Genomic DNA, 25,225 nt, shown 5'->3' on the forward strand with positions numbered 1-25,225 from the left:
CCATAAAGAAAATTCAACATATTTTCACTTTTCTCGCATAATAAAAGAACGCTCGACTTGCCTCTTTCAGAAGGCAGTGCATGATGGGAATAATAAGATTATTACCGTTAACATACATCAGTGACAGGTTGAGGAACATGTGCATTGTTTTAAAAAATAATAATTTTGTGAAATTCTCGTTATATTTTCCTCATCGTTGTACGCATGTGACATTATACACTGTGGTAGTCTTCTCATCCAGCAGTGACAGCAAAGATAATTTAAAAATTCATAACTTTTGAACGGATTGTCCGATTTACCCCAAACTTTCACTAATGTGTTCTACTAATATTCCTGCATTCACTTAATCCACATGTATGTGAAGGTGAACTTGTCCTTTAAAGATGACAGGAGGATAACATAATAATCATATTACAGAAATGTAGCAATCAAAGAGAATAGAAGCTCTTTATAATGCTCTTTGGTGGCAATGTAATCCACTACAAATACCACTTGCGTAAGAAGTTCACCTGCGTAGAATTTAGGCATGCTTTCTTTTCTTTTGTTCTGCTTCCATGAGCACCTACGTACATCATGCATTCGTAATAGTGAAGCTGCTTTGTCATCATATATCCTTGTTCACTGTAATTTGTTACGAGTTTATGAAAACATTCTTATTCCTCATCCTAATCACTATAAATTCTGTAATTCCGTATACCCAGTATAACCGATTTATGAAAGTTCAAATGCAAACGTCTGAAAATCATATGTACTGAGTTCTCCTTGATCACGACAACAGTGGCAATACAAAAATACAGTATAAGTACACATTATTATGGTCTTATCTTACCTTTTCCTCTACTAGTATTCTACAGGATGACCCATGGTACTGATAGACTGCTAGCGCTGCTGTGAATAAAAAGGATGCCGATAATGTTGACACGCCTTAATTCTGTTATTAGGGGGCCTAGAACATACCTATAATAACAATCACCCAATGTTCAGGTGCTTTTCCACTAAGCAGACCTATTTATGCTCTGCATTCTCATGTATACGGAACGTTTATTTTACAAACTCTAAATTATAGATAATAATATAATAATATATCAATTTATAAAGCGCAAAACCTACGGACATATATTCTTCTGCGCTGCAAAAGCTTCTGATGTGCTTGATGATAATGAACAGTTAAATGAAAAGATGTCTTTTGAGTCGTGATTTAAAAACTGCTACAGTTGGGGATTTCCTGATGTGGGATACCCGTTACCTTTTACCACAAGGAGTCAAACCTTTTATCGAAAAGCATAAGCCAGACTCCAGAAACACAAATAGAAATAGTGCTGCTTAATTCAAGTGGTAAAAAGTGGAAATTCGTTAAGACGAGCGTGTTTTCTGTCCCCAACTACAATCAGAGCTTCAGCATTCTGTATTTCACTTGCAGGAAAATAAAGAAACAAATCAGCGTTACAGACACTGGTGAACAACAACATTGGAGTCTGCTGTACACCAAATCGAATTCTGACCGAGAAATCCAGTGACATACTGAAAAACAAAACATAACCATGGTCCTGGTAGTCATGAACGAATATTCTTTGTCAAGGGGTTTATAATATTATTGTTATCAGTGACAAAGAAATCGAAGAGTTTGTTCGCAAAAACCGATAAGTCCATTTTTGAAGATTTTGAAGTACGGTCCCTGTCATAAAGTACAAAATAATACCTTTTAAATGATATATTGGTCACTACATATAAAGGTATATTTTTGAAGTTATGGTCAAAAGAAGCAAAAATTTTCTTATTATTCTCTTTATTTTTCTTGACCTTTAATCGCAAATATCTCCATTTGGCAAATATGGACTTATCGGTTTTAACGAACAAACTCTTCATTTTTAATCGGTTCAAAAGTCGAGGAATCGATGGATAAAATGATGAGAAGTAATCACGCTGTCATTTCCAGTCTCTAGGAGCTTCTCTCTACGAACACTCATCGATGTTCCTCTCACACTGCCGTATCCGGGCAATTACCCCCAGAGGGCAATTACCCCCCGGCTGAATACTGGTTAGTGGTAAGGTAAGAGTTAAGATTAGGGTTAGGGTTAGGTTTAGGGTTAGGAGCTTGGGTTAGGCATAGGATTAGGTTCAGGATTAGGATTAGGATTAGGGCCAGGAGAACGGTCCGGGGTAATTGCCCAGGGGGTAATTGCCCTAGACCCCACACTGCTCCATACAAGTATAGCCACTATTATTATTATTATTATTATTATTATTGTCTATATCTTCACAAGATATCTCTTGGAGAACAATATCACGTCAAGTTCCATCCTGGAACCTTAGGCTTTTAGTACTTTTCTCAGGATTCGCGCCGTCCCCAGCAATGCTGCTTTTTGGAGCGTTTGCACTCGATCGGGCACACACACATCGTCAAAGTGCCGTCGCAGCTGCTTTGGCGTTGTTCCGAGTGCTCCAACGACAATAGGGATCACCTTCGTTTTCATATTCCACATGCGGCGAAGTTCTCTGGCAAGGTCCTGGTACTTTTCTATCTTTTCCTTCTCCCTCTCGGCTACACTGCTGTCTCCCGGTACCGCGACATCGACGATCGTGCACATCTGTCGAGCCCTTTCTACGACGATGATATCCGGACGCCTATGCTGGATGATATTGTCAGTTTGAACATCGAAATCCCACAGGATTTTAACTTGGTCATTTTCCGAAACTTTCTGTGGTTCGTGCATATACAATTTGCTCTCACATGGTATTTAATGTTTTCTGCAAAGCTCCCATTGAACGACTTGTGCCAGTTTGTCATGTCGTCTTTTGTACTCTTTTTGTGCCAGTTTACTACAACCACATACGATATGTTGCACTGTTTTGTCACTCTCTTTCTCGGCATATCCTGCATGCGGCATCCACATCTCTCTTCTGTACCTTGGCTTTTAGAGCATTCGTTGGCAGTGCTTGCTCTTGGGCAGCAATGATCAGTCCTTCTGTCTCCTTCAGTTCTCCTTTCTTCAGTCATATAACCATGTGTCATTACTGTTGATGTTCTCTCTACAGAACTGCCCGTGTAGCTGCTTTTCTCTCCACTTTGCGGATCTTTCTGTTCGTTTCTGGCTTTTGAAAGTAAGTGGTTCAATGGCGTTTACATTATTTCCACCTTCAACCAGAACGGCTCGAAAGAGTTTTTCCTCACTGCTGTTGATGTAATTGTTGAGGCTGATTTGCTCCATTTCGACGCAATCTGATGCACTCACGAGCCCTCGGCCTCCTTCTTTCCTTGGCGGGTACAACCTGTCGACATCAGCACTCATCTGGTGGGTGGTTTTGTAGATCGAGAGCATCGGTTTTGTCTTCCGATCCATAGCGGCCAGTTCCGCCTTCGTCCATTCCACCACTCCTGTGTCTCTCAAAACTGCTACCGCCCAGGTGTTTAGAGCTGTGATCACGTGTCCACCATTTAAGTGTGATTTTAGTACACTTTTTACTCGTGAGGAGTACTCCTTCGTCACAGACACTTTAATAGCATTGTTCGAGACAGCATCGGATTCCAACACACCGAGGTATTTGTAATTCTCTCCTTCCTCCAAACTCTATAATATTCTTCCATCAGGAAGTGATATTCCTGCACTCTTCACTCGTCTCCCTCTCTTCATAACCAGGGCAGGGCACTTGTTGATGCTGAAGTCCATGCCGAAGTCCATGCCGATGTCTTTGCTGACCAGACGAACCGTTTGAACTAGCTTGTGGCACTGCTTCTTGTCTTTGCAAAAGAGCTTCAGGTCGTCCACGAACAGCAGATGATTGAGAGAGCCATGATTTCCTCCGAGGTCATAACCGGCCGATACATTTCGCAGAACACGTGTAAGTGGGATGAGTGATATAACGAAGAGGAGAGGTGACAGTGAGTCCCCTTGAAATATTCCTCGTTGTATTCTCACCTGACCAAGATCTTTGCCATTCGATGTGAGGGTTGTGCACCATGCCTTCATAGAATTTGTCAGTAAAGCTCGGACGTTATCTGCAAGTTCAAAAATCTGCAAGCAGTCATCGATCCACGAGTGAGGCACCATATCATAAGCCTTCTTATAATCGATCCAGGCTACACACAGGTTGGTCCTCCTTCTCTTGGAATTTTTCATCACCATTTTGTCAATTAGTAGTTGGTCTTTAGTTCCTCTGCACCCTCGCCGCCCACTTTTTTGTTCAACAGGGAACAAGTCCTTCCCTTCAATGAAGCTATAGATCTCATTCGCTATGATGCCAGTCATTAACTTCCATATTCATATCATGTTTAAGCAAGTTATGGGTCTGTATCATAGTTGGAGGCAACATTACCTTTGGATTTGTCCTTCATGATGAGGACCGTCCTGCCTGTGGTCATCCAGTTGGGAACCTCCCCGCTCTCTGGGGCAAGCTGTAGTTGTTTTGCTATTCTCTCATGGACTGCCGTGAAATGTTTGATCCAAAATCCATGCACTGCGTCTGGCCCTGTTACTTTCCAGTTCGGCATTTTGCTCAGTTGTTTCTTCTCTTTTTGTGTGTCAATGAAGATGTTTTCTTGTTTCTCGACATGTTTGAGCTGTCTCCTGACATCTGTTAGCCATTGTGCATCCTTGTTGTGTTCAACTGGATTACCCCAAATCTTACCCCAGAATTGCTGATATTCGACTGGGTCTGGATATTCCTCCTGGTGATTTCTAGTGCCACGCAATTCCTCATGATTATAATCTCTTCTGGTTCGTCTGGAAGAGCTTGTTCTGTCTCAATAATACAATTGTGTTACACGTTGCTGGTATCTTTTTACCTTTGCAGCCTTCGCCGTCACACGCTGTTTGAGCTCTTCAATGACGACAGTCCTCCCTTTTTCTTTTACCTTGTACCTTTTCTCAATTTGAGATAGTCCTCTGATTTTCTTACCGCGCCTCTTTTCGCTCTCAGTTAGTTTACTTATGGCAGCCCTCATCTCCGTTATTTGTCCCTCCAGTCGTCTTTTCCACCATGGCTCAGATTTATCAACCTTCTGCTTAGAATGCACTTTAAATCCAAGATCTTCAGTTACAACTTTGGCTGCAGCATAAAGTAGAGCGTTTGTGTCTGTTATGCATGTGGTATGGTGTCCAATACTTCGTTAACGTCCCTAACATGTCCCATCAGCTTGCGTTTGTCCACTGAATTGAGGGCTGGCAGCTTTCCTCTTTGGGAATCAGTACTATATTCCAATATTCTCGACCTTATTGTTGTTTTTTCTTCAGAGAGTTCGAATTCAATTCGTGATGCTTCCGTATCTTCCCCCATCTGTTCATTGTCCTCGTCACCAGCGTGGAACGTGGTATTTGGGGGTACAGTTATCATTCGTTGGTCTATCATTCTGCAATGTATCGTCATTTGTATTTCTCTGCTCCACCTCTCTCTTTATCTCCTCCAACTCGACTTCAGAGCCATCGATTTACTCTTATAGCTCTGACTTGATCAGCTAATCTCTGCTCTGATATTGCAAAGAGTTCTTCCTCGTCCCAAAAGCGCTTCATGCGCTGACGATAACCTCTCTTTCTTGGCTCATTTTTGAAGTAACACTTCATTACAACTTTGTTGGTTGTTCTACTCCACTTTCGTCTCGCACATTGTCAATCATTTTCTCATGTTGATCATGGCCAGTGTTTTGGTTACGTCCAGGAGACGCCTGACCATCCACGTCTCTCCTGACGGGTGAGAGACGGTTCATAGAACCAGACTCATATCCACCGTTAGATGAATTTTCTTTTACAGTCTTTATATCCATCACTGTTATCGAGTGAGATTAAATAGGTGTGGACTCACCTAACTCAGGCATGAACTGGGGTCCATTCTCTCCGTAGACAGGATACAGTAGGCAACTTTCAGCACTCTGATGCTTCAAATTCGTGTGATTATATCACAAAATAGCACTTTTTGTTACTTGTAATCGTTGATTGTGAATCAGCGATAATAATCATAATAATAACAATTATAAGAATAATAATAATAATAATTATTATTATTATCATTATTATTATTATTATTACTATTATTATTGTTATCATTATTATTGTTATCATTATTATTATTATTATTATTATTATTATTATTATTATTATTATTATGTCTCGTCATCTTGAAGGTAAAAGCCATCGTCATTGTGCGTTTGATTTGAGCAGATACTATAGATTAGCTCAGGGTCTGCAGTTCAAATATGGCTTGCTTGATCTTTACGCTGTTTTATCAAAATTATAGAGAATGGGGAGATAATGAATAACTGACCTCTCGGCTAAGCAAGGGCAACACGGATGATGCAACGCACTATTGCTCTGCTGCCAGCTACGACATTGCTAGCCGAGCAGGCAGGGTGGTGTGGTGCGTGGATACGATCTGTGGATTGCGGTGATTGCACGTACACGTACACAGTCCTGCTACGCGATGTGCTGATGCGAACTTTCTCGATCTGAGCCGCTGGAGTAACGAACACGCAAATATACATAGACAATACAGAAACTTGTACGCGTGGGACTAGTGAAACCTGAGCAAGCACCATGGAAGGACACTGGATTCTGTTCTTTTTAGCGTTATATTTCGCAAACTTCCTGATGGTACTCGGAGAAAATAATCCATCAGACTTTGTGAAAAGGGAGCATTCACTTCTCCGACCATATACAGGTAATATGCTTGTGTACACTTGTGTTTCTGATGACAATAGGTCTGACAAGTACTAGCCGCAGGGTGGGAAGTGCCAGCGTGGCGTTGGGGCATTGATCGCCCGGTGCAGCCCGTGCGTACCGGGTGTCGCCCTCCGATCGCGATCAGTGTGTGCAGTGCAGTGCTAGTGGTATGCGGGCGTTGCGACTAGAATCGGGAGGGTCGAACTTGATTTGTTGTATAACACTTTTCGCACCTTGAAGTGCTCTCGATGAAGGATTCTCCTCAAATGATGCTCTGGATTTGTAGTAAATGGAAATCTATGGTAAAATGAAATGGAGAAACAACCTTTCAATGAGTTTCATAAGTATGGAATTCTAAATTCAGCTCAAGGCCTCACACTCCACAGCAGGCTTAGTTCACGGTATCACTGGTATCAGTAACGAGTGAGTAGGGCATGCCGATAGTAATTTATTTATTTATTTTATTTTTTTAGATAGTAAAGCAGCCTTTACCAATAATGTAATCCTGGCCCAGCACAAATGTTTAAAGACCTAAGAAGGAGGAGAATTATCAGGGAGGGTACGCAGAGTAGAAAACTTTCTAGGACATCATTGCAAGCAAATAAATTAATTTGCGTTTGTGTTTACCAGACAGTTGAGGCTGAGCTATTGATAGATGTAACTTACGACAAAGACAAAGTCTTTTTTTTTTGACTCTCATTTCAAACTTTTGATATTTTCAGAGTGATTTTTAAATTTTATTTTAACAGAATGCTCATTAACTGATTTCTCAACAAAGACTTCCTGACACAGTGCTTATTTGTCAAATATACCAAATGGGCAAACTGTCAACATGGTAAAGTGGGAGTTATACCTTCTTTACGGGAATAGATACTTACCGACTACGCCAACGGCCTGATGCGCTTGATGCCCACAGATTTTCCAGGAGTTCGAGAGTGTACATCCGTGGGAAACCTCAGTCCAGTCATCAAGCGTCAAGTCAAGGTCATGGGGGTCAATAGTCACCTGACAGGGTTGAATGTGTCAGTCATGTGACCTCGCAGTTTGGCTAAAGTCACAGTCCGGGTCTGGTTAAGGTCGTAAGGTACAGTAGAAAGGAGGGGGAAGTCAAGGCTGACTGTCCCCAAAACCCATTCCCACTACAATGGTTAATCAAAGTCCAGCCAGTTTGAGCTCAAAATCATGACACTGTCTCGGGCATGTGAAGAAGACATTTCTACTGACGGAGCATGCAGCAGACATCATGTCATTTTAAATGTCAATACCTTGTTGTTTGATTTGAGTTAGATATTTTGTCAACTTTCTTTGAGTTTTATTAGTGCTTCATGCAGAATGCGATGTGACAAACAATAAGCAAGCATGAGGGGTAAGTGTGGTAGAAAACAGAGCACATAGCAGAAATTGCCTCCACTATCAGTGTCAGAAACACCACACCTCAAACCCTCATCCAGATGCTGAACAGGGTTTGATGAGAGCAGTGCACCCTAAGAGTAAAAGTGGCCTAGGGAGAAGTGTTTGCAGATTAGCCAATTACATGTACAAGGAGATGATTCATAGCAGATGAATCAAAATAGGAAGTTTGTTTTTTGTTTTTTTTTGCTAATGTAGTTTTGTAGTCTCTGCATGTGCACCTTTTTCATAATTATTATTACCCATGATTTGATAATACTGTGTTGCTGTTCTGATTGGAGCAGCCTACAAATCAACATGATATTTGAACCAGATATTCGACCCAATGTGAAGTACCCAGTAATATATATTTGCATCACTACGTTAGGTGTGTGTTATTCATACACGGCCCTGTCGCTGTACACAAGTGTGCTTTGCATGACATCTGGTTGGGCTAGGTGTGTGTTAAACAGAAAGATCTCTGTGTGGGGGAGTTAAATTATAACATTTAACAGTAGCCTGTGTTAGACACCGCTCTGTGTGTGTGTGGGGGGGGGGGGGGAATGCTTAACCACTGTCCCTTTGGATGTAAAAAGTGATGTAATGTACCGTACCCTCCTTGATTACGTCTTATATTGATATTCACAGTGCTAGATCGGCAAATTTAAACTTACATAGTAAAATTAACATCATAAATATGGTGTGCTCTCCAGCTGTTTGAAATACGGTAGCTAAGATCTGGGTAGTAATTTCATGGGAAAAGGCGCAGCTACCAGCTCATCGATACACTAGTAACACACTAATAGCACAGTGATAACTGATCTCCGGCGAATGCATCCATTAGCCAATCACACTGGTTTCCATGCTGGAGCATCCCCCCTACAGTAATGCATATCAGAGCCTTCAGTCTGTATAGGAGAGGGATTCTGTGAAGCAAGACGTAATCTCCGTGTAACATATAGCTCCCGATAAATACTGACCCATACTGACTGATCTTCCGGTCTAGGTGAGTGTTGGAAAAATCCATTTGCATCAGGGTTTTAACTCAAGGCCAGGGTAAGGAAAATTTCCTCAACGTGAATATCCCAGTCATGTGAGAACAAGATCATTTTTAGCTACCGATAATCCACTTGCGTTAATTTGTTAGCCAAGCCTGACATGCCTCAGTTGTAGTACAGTTATCAATCTCCTAGCTTCAATACCTCTCAATGGAGCAAACAATTGTGGTTGCCTTCACAATCTATATAAAACTGATTGGAAAATATCTTTGAGTTTGTCAGCTGATTAGTGTTTGTTTTTTTCTCACTGTCACTGTATACCCTGTCACTGTCACCGTATTTCCATTGTAGGAGCTGGTGCCAGTATTCCAATGTGGGACATCATGGGGAGTACAATGATCACCAACAGCTACATCAGACTGACCCCAGATCATCAGAGCATGAGTGGAGCCATCTGGAATAAAGTGGTAAGGCAAAGTTTGCTACCCCCACCCACTATGTTTGTGTTTGATCCGAGTATTTTTTTAAAGTGGATGACTGTGTTGATTCTCCCTTCTTCACCTCATATTAGAATGACAATTCTAAAATGTTATTACCATTATAGTATAGCTTTGCATCCACTTCATATGTTTATATGATATATGTGACCCGCTACAACAAAAGGATCCGAAAGTCAGGGAGGTCGATTTTCGAAAAATGACATGATGTTATTCCCGTACTCTTCCGCTTTGATTTCATATATACCACGATTCATAAAAGTACTCGATTAAGGAGATATCACCGATTTTATGAGATTATGTGGTCTAAGAAATCAGCGTTTTGAGAAAACCACCTTCAAAGTTTTCCTTCTGACACAATGGTGATCAAGGGGAGGTAAGACAGTTTTCACCTGTTGACAGAAGTTGACAGAATAGAAGGTATGCTCCTAGCAACCTCCACGATGTTCATTCAGTTTAGCGCCAGTGGTATCTGCACGACCACTCAGTAACTAGGATGCCACGCACTGACCAATAAGATTGCTCCCTCGTTGCTAGGACGGAGTCTATCTGAGGCGCTAAATCCAAATCTTCGGACATGTTTTTGTTCCGTTGAAGTCGAAAAAAATCATAGCCCAGAAAAACGCTAATTTCTTGCCTTTCCTTTGGTCATTTAGCTTCAAAATTTTGGCAGATGATAGACAAAAAGAGACTACAAAATTATGCCCCAAACAGAAATTTGATGGTTTTGACCGATTTGGCTGATCTGAATTCAAACTAGATTTCCTCGGCTCAGCCTTCAGCGCCTTTAGGATCTTTTTGTTGTGGCGGGTCACATATGTCCTTGTAGCTGATACTAAATGGTATGAAAATATTTGGTGAATATATTTCACATACCAACATGAGGAACTTATTCTATTGTAGTGGGTGTTCCAAAGTATTATGAGACACAAATGACAAATACAATCATATTCTCCTGTATAGATTGATATTGTTTAGTTCTACATTTATAAGAACTTTACTCAGCTAGTGTGTGTTTGTTTTTGTTGTTCTTTTTCAAGAGGATCTAAATCATTGCATTCATTTCTTCACCTTTCTTGGAAGGAGTTGTATTTTTTTTTTTCATAGATCAAGGTTATGCACCAATCTAATTATGGATATTAGGTTCAAGCCAAGCTGAAATGATCCTTCTATAACTATTAAAGAATTTGTCAGTCTGGAAACTGTCAGTGTTGTATTTCTGGTCTTGTTTTCAGCCAAATAAGTCTCCCAACTGGGAGTTGCATCTTCACTTCAGTGTTCATGGCCAAGGGAAGACGTTATTCGGAGATGGCTTTGCAATCTGGTACACAAAGGATCGCATGAAACCAGGTATGCACAGAGATAGAGACAAATGTAGTGTTAAGATTTCTTTTGTTTTCACTACATGTGTTATCATGGGTCAAGAACTTTGGTGTTTTTTGTTTTGTTTTTGTTTTTCTTATCTGACAGATGTGCAGTATGTAAAAATATATCACAACTATTTTCAGCTGAAAAAAAATCCAATGACTTCAAAACAGGACATTTGAGAAGTATTCTATAGGGTTGATACTCTGTAAACAACATTTCACTGAATGCAAATTCTGTATAACATAGAATAATATGTGATATCGATATCACTGGCCCCTGCCTGTGCCAAGTTGTAACCATGTGTGTGTGTGTGTGTGATTATATAGCTAGTCTAGCTACACTCCACTGTATGTGTGTGCATGCTGCCAATGCTTAAAGGGAATGCAAACCCAAAGAGCGATGTGAATTGAGTGAAAGCAGCAACATTAGTAGAAGACAGTGAAATTTGAGGAAAATCGGACAATCGATGCAACAGTTATGAATTTTCACTTTGTTCTTTTTAATACAACAATACTCTGTGTATGTTGCCATTCTTCAGTCCACAAATACCGACAGTCGATATTCAAAATCCTGATTATCGTGCATACATGTAACTTGACAGATATACATGTATGGTAATACCATGTACAAGCTTCATGTGGATGCTCGAATGGGTGCTGAAATGAACTTCTTATCAAATTGTGCAAAATATGTGTAGGTTTTTCCTCATTCCCATGTTTGTTGACTTTTAAATGCAAAGTTACGTGCAGGTAAGATAATCAGTTGTGAATTCCCGCACTCGTCTTTGTGCTGTGCATTCTTCGTTATGCATAGATGTAAAGTAAAGTATATTCTGCCCATTTGAAAACTTAATGCTGGCCTTGGTATTCTTTCTGAAGCATTACAGTGAGTTTCAATTGAAAACTGAAATGAATGGATTAATTTTTCTCCCCATCTGTTTTTCCCAGGTCCTGTGTTTGGGAACATGGATTATTTTACTGGTCTTGCAATCTTCTTTGATACATATAGCAACCACAATGGACCACACAATGTGAGTACTTACTAAATGGATTCAGTATACTTTATGTACATTCTGTGTTCACATATGTATGTAATCCTACTTTTTTAAACTGTTGCCTTAGATTTTGCGTACTGCCTTTGTTTATTCAATAAAGGACTTTAAGAAAGGTGTGTGTATATATTTAAAACATTTGAAACTGACATCATGATGAGTAGATGAATATTTATATCATAGCATCCAAATAATTGCATTACTATGTAGGCATAATGAAAATGTTTTGTTTGTTTGTTTCGTGTTTTTTTTTCATCAACATGCAGTGTTTGATAAAAAAAAGTATCTTATATGACAGGGTATTTATAAGCCCCATCTTTCTGTCTTTTTCTCCCCCTTCCTTCCCCATAGCATGCTCACCCATACATCTCAGCCCAGATCAACAATGGCACCTTGCACTACGATCACGACCGAGACGGCACCCACACTGAGCTGGCTGGCTGCCATGCCCCCTTCAGGAATAAAGAGCATGACACCCACGTGGCCCTGAGATATTTCAAGAACAGACTAACAGTATGTAACTTGAGATAAAAAAACAATTTCAGTTGAGTGGGTAGTGGAAAATGTTTTGAAAATGTTTCCACAGTAGTGGAATGTGTTTCCACATACCAGATGAATATAAATAATTTGTATACTAACAGATTTTACCGTAAAAACAGAAACAATTGCAGCATGAAACTGTTGGGAATTTCTGCTTGAATCCAGTGCATTGTGTTGACAAAAACTTTTATGTGCATTTTACTTCCTGAACCTTTGCTCGCAAAATATGCAAAAGTTTCATTCATGCGAAAAATCTCTAGTTTTACAATATTTTGAAGTTTGTAGCATTTTTAACATCAAAGTGCTACTGGTATGTATTATACACTTTGTGAAAGATGAATTCTTGATCACATGGGAAATTTGAATCTTATGTTGAACAGGTGAATACTCGATATTGTCCTATATATAGATATTTGTCCACTGAATGTCTTAGGTGGATATTCCGCAAAATAAAGACTGGAGATCATACGATTGTTGCCATAAGGTAGACTGTCAAAACGACAAACAAACATGAATGATTCTCTTTGCTGTATGTCACCATAGCAACAAGCTATCTCGTATTTATCTGAATCTCCTTCCATATAGCTCATGATGGACATAACAGGCTCAGGCAAGTGGCAGCACTGTGTAGACACTGACAAAATTGTCCTCCCCACTGGATACTACTTTGGAGCTTCTGCAGCTACAGGACAGCTAGCAGGTAATGCCCTGAATATGATTTGACTCGATTTGAATGAACTTTATTGTCCCCGCCGAACGAGTTCGAGCAGGGGACTATGAAACGGGCTCCGTACGTGTGTGTGTCCGTGTGTCCGTCCGTCCGTCCGTCCGTGTGTCCGTGTGTGCGTCCGTGTGTGATCAAAATCTTCAATTTGCTACTTCTCTGTCATTTATGAGCCAATTCTGATTCTGTTTGCTTTATATGATAGCACTACATGGGAGCTTTGAAACTTCTACACAGAATTTCAGTCGTGACATTTGACCTTGACCTTTGACCTATATTGTACATTTTGCTACAAAATGCTACTCCTTCGCCATTTCTAACCCGATTTCGATTCCGTTTGCTTTATGTGATGGCACTAGGTGAGGGCTTCAAAACTTCTACACAGAATTTTGACCTTTGACTTCTTTGACCTTTGACCTTGATTTTTGACCTGTATTGTACATTTTGCTACAAAATGCTACTCCTTCGCCATTTCTAACCGGATTTCGATTCCGTTTGCTTTATGTGATGGCACTAGGTGAGGGCTTCAAAACTTCTACACAGAATTTTGACCTTTGACTTCTTTGACCTTTGACCTTGATTTTTTGACCTATATTGTACATTTTGCTACTAAATGCTACTCCTTCGCCATTTCTAACCCGATTTCGATTCCGTTTGCTTTATGTGATGGCACTAGGTGAGGGCTTCAACACTTCTACACAGAATTTTGACCTTTGACTTCTTTGACCTTTGACCTTGATTTTTTGACCTGTATTGTACATTTTGCTACAAAATGCTACTCCTTCGCCATTTCTAACCCGATTTCGATTCCGTTTGCTTTATGTGATGGCACTAGGTGAGGGCTTCAAAACTTCTACACAGAATTTTGACCTTTGACTTCTTTGACCTTTGACCTTGATTTTTTACCTATATTGTACATTGGCTACAAAATGCTACTCCTTCGCCATTTCTAACCGGATTTCGATTCCGTTTGCTTTATGTGATGGCACTAGGTGAGGGCTTCAAAACTTCTACACAGAATGTTGACCTTTGACTTCTTTGACCTTTGACCTTGATCTTTTGACCTATATAGTACATTTTTATACTAAATGCTACTTCCGGCGGGGACATATTTTACGCACCGCGTAATTTCTACTTTTCCTTGTTTCACTTGATTTGATGCAAGTTTTATTTTGATGTCAGATAGGAATGATTGATTTGATTTTACTTGGTTTTATAGGATTCTTTTTTTTTTTAGTACATTTGAATGGAGTTCAAGTACAATTTACTGTAAATGTTTCTATATTTCAATGAATTGGAAACTCAGTCAAATATTGAACGGATTCCCAATGTGTTTTTGAAATGCTTTTTGACAACTGTCACGCAAATTTCCAGTCGATGTATTTCTTTGTTGTAGCATCAATATAATCGGTATGGTGAAATATCGAGAGGGGTTAAATTTATCTTTTTCTTTGATTAATTTTGGCAGAGGTTTTGTTTTCCTGTGCTGATTTATTACAAAGAAACAAATAATTTAAACCCTTGATGGCATATTTAAATATCAAACTGTCGGACAGTACACATGCCCCCCCCCCCCCCCCCCCCCAGAAAAAAAAGAAAAGAAAGAGAAACAGAAAAGATTGAGGTCAGTCAAATGTATGATGTAATTTCACTTTCTGTAATCATATCATTTGTTAAAAAAAACAACAACCTGATATTGATATTCGTAGAATTGACAATATATGTTTTTATTGCGCACGTAGATAACCACGACATCAATTCGATAAAAGTCTACCAGCTTGAGGTGGAAGATGAAGACAAGGACACAGACTACAGCAAGCTCCAGCCCTCCGCTGCCTTTTTCAGCCCTCCGAGAGGTGAGTACCAGTAGTACACTCCCTCAATAGTGCCTCCTTCCTCAGGAGGGTACTGTAAAACGAGGAATGTTTGCGTGCATTTTAATTTCGCGAGCGGCAAGATTCGCGAAATTAAAATGCCTGCGAAAGTTCTTGTGTACACTATATGCATTGAACGCCAGTGGCAATTCGCGAAAATTTCATGCTACAAAAAAGGCAGTCGGCTCCAATTCGCGAAAATTTCATGCTGCGATTATATCATGTTTTACAGTAACCGAGGCATTTCGTTTGCAGTTTGTCCATCTCTCGGGACTTCAGAACATACCTATTTGTCTGAACTTGGTGTTCAGTGTTTGATCTCAATCTGCACTATTAACTTCTAGGATTTTCAGCTGTCGAGGCTACAGCTTTCATAAGCGAACTAACCCGTCTTCACCTTGATCACCAGACGATCAATAAGCAAGATCAAAAGTTCAGCAGTTGAAGTTTCAATACAGATGAGCTTCTACTCTAAACTCTAATATACCTGGATGTTGTGAAACCATTGCTGAAAACTGCTCAATTTTAGGATTATGTGTATATTTATCTTCAAGTTATTGAAATTTTTTCAAACCAAAAAAGGAAAACATTTAAAGATGTAACAACACAATAGTAATGTAATTTATCAACCCTCTCATGACATTATTGCAATTCTACTATTGCAAGTAAATTTGATGGAAAAAATTGCTTTTGAATTTCGTGTAAATAGGATATTTAATGAAGATTAATTTGTGTGCAGGTTAGTGAGACACTAGTGTTGCTGTGAATTACATCATCACTTCATTTAGTGTGTGTATATAGGGGTTACTTCTAATACTTCTGTGACAATACATGGAACTTTGAATATTCTATATAGATTGGATATAATGAAACCTCTGCTGTTCAGTTTGATGCGATTCTATTGCTGAAAGCTTACTTGAACATTTTAAATTTCTCTTTAAAGAGAGAAAATGACATACCAGTTTAATTGTCCTTGTTGACCTTCTTTAGTCTTACACGGACTGGGCATGTAGGGCATAGTATTATACAACATGTGGAAATGAAACCTGATACTGTATAACTTGCACCTTATTCAGCTGGTGAATAATTTTGTAGCTTGTCTTTTGTGGGGAGAGACTAAAAGATTATTATTAAAACTTTATTGAAAGCCTCTTAAAACATGTGATTTTTTTTGTGTGTGCCACAATTTGTAACTACCAGGCACAGAAAAAAAAAAGATAAAAGACAGATAGAAACCTTTTCGAACTACAATACAGTGGAACCTTGTAGTAAAGGAGTCGGATATGACAAAACACTCAAATAACATGTGATTTTGCAAGTCCCAACTCCTTACATTGTTATGCCTCCGCCAACGAAGTGGCCGGAGGCATTATGTTTTCGGGTCGTCCGTCCGTCCGTACGTCCGTCCCGTTTTGTTTTTGTCGATATCTCAGGAACCGTGTGGTGGTTTTACATCAAACTTGGTATGAGGGTATATCCTGGGGGGATAATACTTTGTTTGGAATTTAGGGTCACGGGGTGAAAGGTCAAAGGTCACAGGTTATTTTGTGGAAAAAAAAGGTTGAAAATTCATGTTTTTCTCCATATCTCGCAAATGGTTCAAGGTATCTTCATGGAACTTAGTATATATGCTTGTTCCAATGGGCAGTGATTATCCAGGGAAGTTGGGGGTCATGGTTCAAAGGTCAGGGGGTCAAAGGTCAAGGTCAACTCCTCAAAATATCACTACTTTCCCTATATTTATGCAATGCCTGAAGGTTTTATTTAAAAACTTGATGTATGCATGTATTACCTGATATATATTCTGTGGGAAGTTTTTTGCCAAAAGGTCAAAGGTCAAAAGGTCAAAGGTCAAGTGAAAGTGTTGAATTGCACTTTTTCCTCCATATCTCAAAAGTAACTCAAGGTATCATCATGAAACTTACATATTTATGCATGTTCAACCTAACAGTGATTCTCTTTGGAACTGTGAGGTCAAAGGTCAAAGGCCAGGTTTAGATAATGCTATTTTCCCATTTGATACTGAAATTATACTTTTTCTCAATACCTTGAAAATTACTCAATGCATGAACTTCTAAAAGGGTCAAAAGTCGAGTAAAAATCATCAGTTCTCCAAATACCTGCACTCTGACATTTTAATCATTCATCCAATTGAACCTCGTTCTAGGAAAGTGAACATTCAGCACATTTGTGGCAAACCTGTCATTTTAATATTTTGCCAGTTGTGTGAAACTGTCATCACACATTGTCAAGACATTGTACTATAGACCTATTAGGAGAACCATGCATTATGGCGGAGGCATATCAGTCGCCGTAGCGATATATCTAGTTTAGTATTTGTACCCAGATATAATGGGAAAGCTGGCTTGTAGGTCGTCTTTATAACAAGATTTCTTCAGTACTTTTCAGTATTGTTAGTGACTCGAGTAGTACTGCAGTGGAAGGCTGTTTAAAGTTCCACGCTATTTTCATTGCATCTTGTGCAGATCACGTCGACGACCCGCAGGGGGCATTCCGAAACGTGACCCTCAGCTGGAAAAAGATGTTCCTCATTGTTTTCTGCATCATACTTGGCATCGCCATCTGTATCATCGTCGGCGTGGTGGTATTCCAGAAGAAACAGGACTACCAGAGGAAGCGGTTCTATTAGATAACAGGGATCGATTAAGCCAGCCTATGGCTCTTGCATAATTTGGATGTTGGGTGGGAGTGGGGGGGTATTCCGTGGTATGGCACACTTCAACTGACTTTTTCAGTCCATGCTGGCTATGTATGTTTGTGACATACCATGTGAGTGGAGATGGTAACAAAATGCGGAAGTGCAGGCACAACCATGTCATCTCATGTTTGTTTACAAGTAAGGACGGAGGTGTCTTTATTTGTGAAAATCTCACACAAGTTGATCAGTCTTGTGAACAGCTGTGTTGTTTGTGTTCCTTTTGTGTCTCTATCTTCAAAGCAAAGGTTTGAGATCATATAACATTTTTTTTTTTTTATTTTGTAGCTTGGGTCCAGCGGAAAGTGGATGTGAGCTGTGAGCACACCGGTATTTTGCTTTGGGGGTGTGGGTGAATATCAACAACAGTGACATCAAACTTTGGTCTCTGTCACTGCTTCCAACGTAACAGAGTGTTTGTGTGTGTGTGTTTCAAGAAGTGTGCATCTTTTTTCTTCTTTTTTTGTCTCAGCGCACTCTAGTCACGGGGTTACCATGCTACAAGAGCATACACACTTTTCTGATCGACAAAGCTCAATAAGAGCCAGTCGAGTTCAGTGGCAAATCTGAGATGGAATCTTTGATGCACGGTTATAGTTGCAAGTGAATGCTGTAAGTGGTCTGTTCTGGGTTGTTAAGATTTCCAGGGTTGTTTGCAGCCATATCATATTGATGTTGATGGTTTACAAAATACGTGAACCACTTTCTGACTAACCCACCGTTTAACTCAATAGACTAACAATGTGCAACAGAGAAATTCCTCCTTTGGATTAAAATGTGTCTGCAATCTTGAGCATTTTGAGCAGTTTTAACCTCCTAATGTTTTTACAGCATTCTTGTTCTCCAAATTTGCCAGTCCATGATACTCACATGATGTGTGAAACAGTGTGGTAAGTTTACAGAGTGACAAATGTGCAGTCAACCTGGCTGAAGTTGACCTCGCCTAAGTCGAATGATCGCCTAAGTCTTTTCAAGTCCTCTTCTCTTATTATTCAATTGATTATTATCCCCCATAAGTCAAATTTTCTCTAAGTCAAAGCTATATATTTCTTCAATCCAAATAGATTCGTCTCAGGCAAGGTTAACTGTATGCATCCTGAGTCAATGTAATATGCCTGTGCCTTTGCCATGAAATCAAAGTGACACTGGTAAACCCTTGAATTTTGGCTGCATAAACAATGTTGCTAAAATTGCGTGACCATAGTATTGTATAGTTTGTTTGTTTTTTTCTCCAGTGCATTTAGTGCACAAGATCATCTCTAAGGAGTACTCGTCATTGCCAAGCAAGGTTTTCTCCTGTAGAAATATGTCACATGACAACTGAAATTCCTTATCTAGACAGGGAGATTTGTGCCAAACAAACCTAGGAATACCCGATCACGAACATGTCACCGAAAAGTGTGGAGCGACATGTGTGATGAGCTCAGCTCAGTCAGGTAAGAATGAAATGCCAGTCTTAACACAGACTTATGTAATAATATGTCACTATTTCACATACTGCACAGAGTTAACTTTGTGGGTTGGATAGCCTGTAAAAAAAATAGGAAATAAAAAGAAGAAGAAAAACAAATGTACTCACACAAATGCATCGTGTTTCCCCCTCTTAGTTTCATACACTTGTCGAGAAATATGATGATTTTGTTGCTCTTGTGTGAAATAAATTTGCATGTTTTTTTTTTTTTTTACTGGAGAGTTTCCTATGTCTGATTATTTTGTTAAAGAAAATGTAAAAGAACAAAAAAAGAGTAAGGTGGTGTTCACAGGATTGTTGGTTCTATCTTATAGTGTGACACTTTGCCTGACAGGCAGAAGAATCTTTGCAAAAATAAGTTTTATGACTATCTCTTATAAACACAGAAATGTTTTAGGGACATAAATCAGGCTGCTTTATTTCTTAGAATACATTTGATATTGAAAATGGATATAAAGTGAACTATAAAGCATTCTAGTTTTTGAATGGCCTGGTTTTGTATCAAAGGTATCTTCTTATACACAGTATATATGTGTAGACTGGGCTGTGATTGACCATTTTGATATGATCACACATGACAGTTGGTGGCACACACTTTATACTGTCTGTTGGAAACTTGTGTCACCTATATGGTCATGAAGGGAAGCTGTTCATTGTCTCCTGAAACACTTTGTGTCGATGGATCATTATTCAGCTGATCTTGTTAATCAAACATCTCAAAATGCACTGTATATTGTGTCACTTTTTTTGACAAGTATTAAATAAGAGAAACTTTCCAGTGATTGAAGAATTTAAGGTTACTTTAAATATGTCCTGTGAGAAATGTTCCAGAAGGATCAATTTAGTCCAAAAAAAAAATAAATCTTGAAGATGTATTTTTCATACCTCACTGTTTAAAGAAGAAGAAAAAAATCCAAAACAAAAAAAGGTAATTAAGTTATTTCATGAGTAAACATTACTACATATAAATACATGTACTATCAAGTATATTAGTTTCATTAGGCTCGGACCAAGTATTAGGGTTGTTTTCAGGATTTTGATGTGTATGAAGTGGCCCATCAGTGTCTGGCTTAATGGACTTACTGGTCATGATTGCTTCCATGTTACCACGTAAATTGGCTGATAGATACCACTGAAGTGTAGTCTATGTAGTTTAAGCACTGTGACTTATCTGTTTATCTGCTTATCTGTTTGTTCGTATTCTTCCTCATACTTTTTTTTTTGTTTAATATGGTTGTGAATATGTTTTCAATTTTTGGACATGATTCAGATCATTGTTACTGTTTGCATGCATTATTAGATGTGGTAAACCTTTTTTCTTCTCAATTTTTTCTTTGATATTATTATTGTTATTATTTTTTTTTCAATATGATGCAAGAAGCAAGTGTATTTGTTGTATATTGTACTGAACTTAATTTCTTTAATCCGAGGGTCTGGTGAATATCTTGAGGAAGATGGCACCAGTGTACAACCTGATGGTGAAAGCAAAAAGAGATATTTTAAATGTCTAGACATTGTTCACTTCTATTTTTTTTTTTTTTTTTTTGTACAGTAGCAAGTATGTTCCATGTGTTTTAGTGTGTATTGCAAGTGACTGGTTCATATATGTGTCAAATAGCCAGAAAACCAGTACATTAGTGTGGTGCATTGTAGCTGACATAAAAATCTTCTAAAATTTGTCTACAGTGCTGTGAAGTTATGTCACTATTACAGCAACTGAAATTGGGGTGCATGACTGATGTGGATTTTGTTTACAAAATTGCATTTTGTGGGCACATTGGGGTAACAGTAAATGCTGAATGGAACAGGCCTACATCCATGTCTGTTACATACTCTGTTCAACACAGTCTGTCTTCCATTTAAAGATACCATAGGTTGGTGATGTGGCAACCAAAAGTGTTTCCATCTTAAGAGCACTCAATAGAACCAGATGCCAGTGAATGTAGGGGGATTTCTGATAAACTTAAATTAAGTATGAGACCATTGACAATGCTTTTCTGAAAAAGCAAAAACAAGAACCTTATTGTAATCAAAATAACTAAACAATTCTAGAAGTTACCAGACACCGTGCCCTATATGTATCCTGAACAGTGTCCTGGAGGAAACATAGTTGTACAGTATTTTTTTTCTCAAGATAGCAGGAAAACAATGCAAGTAGCCCGACCTTGATCGCTCTTTCATGGAGTGTATGACCGACACATGCCTTGTATTAGATCAACATAAGTTTTTCCTGCTGTAAGTACAAAATTAATGTTGGGAATAAATTTAAAAAGAGATGGTACTCCTCTCCCCCTTCTTTTTGTGCACAACATGCAAGTCACACTGAAATTGAAAACACATTTTTGTTTCTTTTTTTGTGATTGTGTGATATTGGTAATGTTATACAGTTTTGTATGGTGAATGTGCTAAATGTAAAGATTATTTTCATTTTATTGCCTGCCAAGTCAGTACTTTTGGGGTGGCGTGGGAGGACATGGATTGTTTCCAGTGCATTATGACTGGAAACAAAAATGCAGTGTTCCTAGTGTTTATATGATCTGGGCCCCATTTCATTAAAAGATGTTAGGAGAGCAACTCTTGCTGGAATGACAACTTCCAGTATCAACAGCCAATCAGGAACCTGGATTCTTGTCGTTACTATGACAATTGTCATTCCAGCAAGAGTTGTCATCATATGAACTTTTTTATGAAATGGGGCCCTGGTCAACATAAGACTTGTTGGTCTATTCAAAGTGCTCTCATCCAAACATATCTTGTGTAATTTCACAATCGTCTTCACACTGATGTTTTTACAATATTGTTTTCTTTTTTTGTGTGTGATTTCATGGATTCAAAAACATATTTTGGTGTGTATACTGTATTGGATTGTTTGTGAGTGCATATTGTGCCATCAAATACTTGCCTTTTATATTCAAAAGAACAAGAATTACTGTCATCTCACATGTTTGTTTTCTGTTTGGGTGGTTTTTGTTTTTTCCTCATCTGCAGAAACATTGTATGTTGTATTCTGGAATTTGTTTAGTTACTTCTGAGATTTTCAAGCATATGGCAAAGTTGGTCAGTATTATTCTAATTCAAAATGTAACACAATATAATTGCAGCTTAAAACATCTTGGCAGTAGCAAAGAAGTACATGTATTATTATGTAATGTTCATGTACCATTGGCACTGTATTTCGTTGGTTTACATAGTTTCAGTTCTTTTTCTCTCATCTTCTAGTAATATGCCCTGAAATTTTCCCCAAATGGCCCTTAAAAAACAGCAGTATGAAGTGATCATTTAATACAGAATGTGGGGAGGAAGAATGAAGTTAAAAGCACAAGTGTTTATGTCACATGAAATGGACCATCAATAGCAATACATGTACCCTCAATACCTTCTACAGCAACACTGAAGAAACGCCAACAACAAAAGTGTAGTTATTGAGTAGAATCACAAGGTAAATAAGCAAGACGTGCATATTCCTATGGGGAAAATACATGTAGTTGCAAGTATGTGGCTCTAAAGGAAGCTTCCAATTACTCAAATTTATTGGTGAATAAGGGTAATAAATGTACTGTATATTCAATGTACGAGAATTTATCTGTAAGAGAATGCATCCTTAACATGGAATGTGATATTGAAGGAAATGTGGGGGTCAAGTTTGTACATGATCCATTTAGGGAAATTGTAGATAATGTGTAGTAACAGTAGATTTCTTTTTTCTTTAAAGAATTTTTGTTGAACAATTTCACTTGTAAGAAGCGATATTGTGCACTCTTGTGGACAGAAAGAGAGGAATGCAAAGTTTTCACTGATAATTTGCTGTATACATGAATGAATTTAATACACTGCTTATTACTTTAGACAATATACACTCCTGCCAGAAAGCTGCCACAACCATTCACAGTGACAAAAGTACACACACGCTATTCTCTATGATGTAGTGCAATTTTGCATAGGACCCTCTGTTGCTACACCGCTGTATGACACAGTACGAAATTATAAACAGACCAGGTACAGCAACTTTAGTTTGCGTAGCACAAAACCAGAACCATTCCAAGCAAAGTTTAATATGTAATCCAATGATATTTGTTAGTGTGTCATCGGATTTATCATGAAGAACTGGTGTTCTTAGATGTGCACCTCCCTGTACCTGGTACATTATTGCACAGTAAGTGACATCCTATTCTACCACATTTTCCACTTAGGAATACTGTACTGAAGTCCATTCACTAACATCTTCACTCATCAAATGAATGCTCCATCTTGAATAATTTTCATCTTAGCTGTCATACATCTACGTGATTTAATCAGTATCGTAATACATGTATGTCGTTGACCGAAAAATCAGTCTGTATCTTGTCGATGGGGATGTTTCACGGAGACTATGTCTGCTTCACGGAAACCCTCCTTGCTACGGAGGAGGGCCTGGAAGTATAAAAATTATGTACTCCTCTGGACAGATGGATTTTTCTGTCTTACGTATGTCGCTACATGTACAGAGTATGTCATGTGTATTAGGTATTTGTATGCGGTGCATCTTTTCATATTTGGAAGAATTGACCTTGTTCAAGTATTTTATATGGAACAGAAGTTTAGGATAAAATCTGTTTGAATACTGTATCTTGCTATTTTCATTATATCTTAAGAAAATAACACTGAAACTGCAAGCCAACTCTCTCCAAATATTAATTCAAAGAAAATGATTCACATGCATGTAATGACAATGTAGAGGAAGGTCTGTAAAACAAGGAAAGTGATACAGCACAACTACACATACTTTTCTAGATTTATCAACTTTTATGTGCATATCAAAACTTTTACAGACTAAACTGTATAAACTGCAATGTATTGTTATGTGTGATGTACAAAAGAATAAAATGAATCATACAAAATAGACATTTCTTTGCTTACAACTCTGCTTCTTCTCTTCCTTATACGTGTACATGTTATCACAAATTGCTCTATCAGAGAGAAAGAAAGAGAGAGGGGATGATAAAGGATACTCTTCAGTCATGGGGGGAAAAAAAATCCCACTGCCGCTCAGTTGCCAGTAATGTCGACAGTGCTAAGTTCACTCTGTTAAAATGACCCGTACGGGTACCCAGCAGCACACAATTGCACAAGTACATAAAAAGCAGAAAATACATTTAAAGGCTTCACTTTCACACTACAGTAATACATTTTGGGGGAAGCAAAATGAATGATAGCAACCCCTCGTGGTTCATCGACCGGTATTCAGAGATATGCCCAGACCAGGCAAACATGCCTTAAAAAGAAGCAGATCAGGATTTCCCAAGAAATTTCAGCAGTCATATTAGTGGGGTTGGGTAGTTCTGAGGAGCAAAATTCAGCAGATGTTGATCTTCCTATGGCATTTTACACCTTGCTAGCAAAGATATGCAATATGTGTGCAACTTGTATACATGTCCATGACAAATTGGTGGTACTTTAAAGTTTTTATTTTGCAACTGAACTGTAGGGGGAAAAATCCCTGAATGGGAAAAGCCACTTAAGAACTACCCTTGTGAATATACCGAGTGAAAATAAATGGGCTCTGTGCCAATATTCTGAATGAGTCTGGCTAGCATTAGCACACAAAGTTCCAAATTACAGTTGTAGGCACCTACTTATCTTGTACAAATATGCACTAACTCTTGGCACAGAATGTCATAATAAACCATACACTTCTTAACATCTTTCAACACTTTGACATTCAAATTCTCTCCTGCAACTCCATAAGGTCTACACATGCAAATCACATCCATGGCCTATGTACATACTTGTATATTGCTGTACTCGTGGTCATGACAAAGCTGCCTAAAAGTGTAAAATGATAGACGTCTAGATACTATGCATGTCAGGTTGCAGTTCATGCTTCAGCTAACTTCATACTCGTGAACAAGCACAGCAATGAGTTTCATGTCAACCAAATGCCTGACAACAATACTTGCAGTGCCACAGT

At 38.7% G+C, this 25,225-nt stretch overlaps 1 protein-coding gene across 1 annotated transcript; it reads left to right on the plus strand.

The window, feature by feature from the left end:
* The first annotated feature begins 6,486 nt into the window (after positions 1-6,486).
* Positions 6,487-17,938, plus strand: LOC139708160 (vesicular integral-membrane protein VIP36-like). The gene is made up of 8 exons (XM_071620134.1): positions 6,487-6,648; positions 9,389-9,504; positions 10,770-10,884; positions 11,850-11,932; positions 12,305-12,466; positions 13,079-13,193; positions 14,960-15,073; positions 17,578-17,938. The coding sequence occupies exons 1-8, from the start codon at positions 6,525-6,527 to the stop codon at positions 17,739-17,741; spliced, it is 993 nt and encodes a 330-aa protein (XP_071476235.1). The 5' UTR covers positions 6,487-6,524; the 3' UTR covers positions 17,742-17,938.
* The last annotated feature ends 7,287 nt before the right edge of the window (positions 17,939-25,225 follow it).

Source organism: Diadema antillarum, unplaced genomic scaffold, assembly GCF_040938485.1.
Source record: "Diadema antillarum isolate AM-2024a unplaced genomic scaffold, OU_Dant_1.0 seq00001316_RagTag, whole genome shotgun sequence".
In the NCBI taxonomy this organism is placed as follows: Eukaryota; Metazoa; Echinodermata; class Echinoidea; order Diadematoida; family Diadematidae; genus Diadema; species Diadema antillarum.

Bases quoted from the DNA above. Each gene is read 5' to 3' on its own strand.
- LOC139708160 (XM_071620134.1), top strand. From the start codon at position 6,525: ATGGAAGGACACTGGATTCTGTTCTTTTTAGCGTTATATTTCGCAAAC. The intron at 9,505-10,769 runs GTAAGGCAAAGT...TCTTGTTTTCAG, and splicing joins GAGCCATCTGGAATAAAGTG to CCAAATAAGTCTCCCAACTG. The intron at 13,194-14,959 runs GTAATGCCCTGA...TTGCGCACGTAG, and splicing joins AGCTACAGGACAGCTAGCAG to ATAACCACGACATCAATTCG.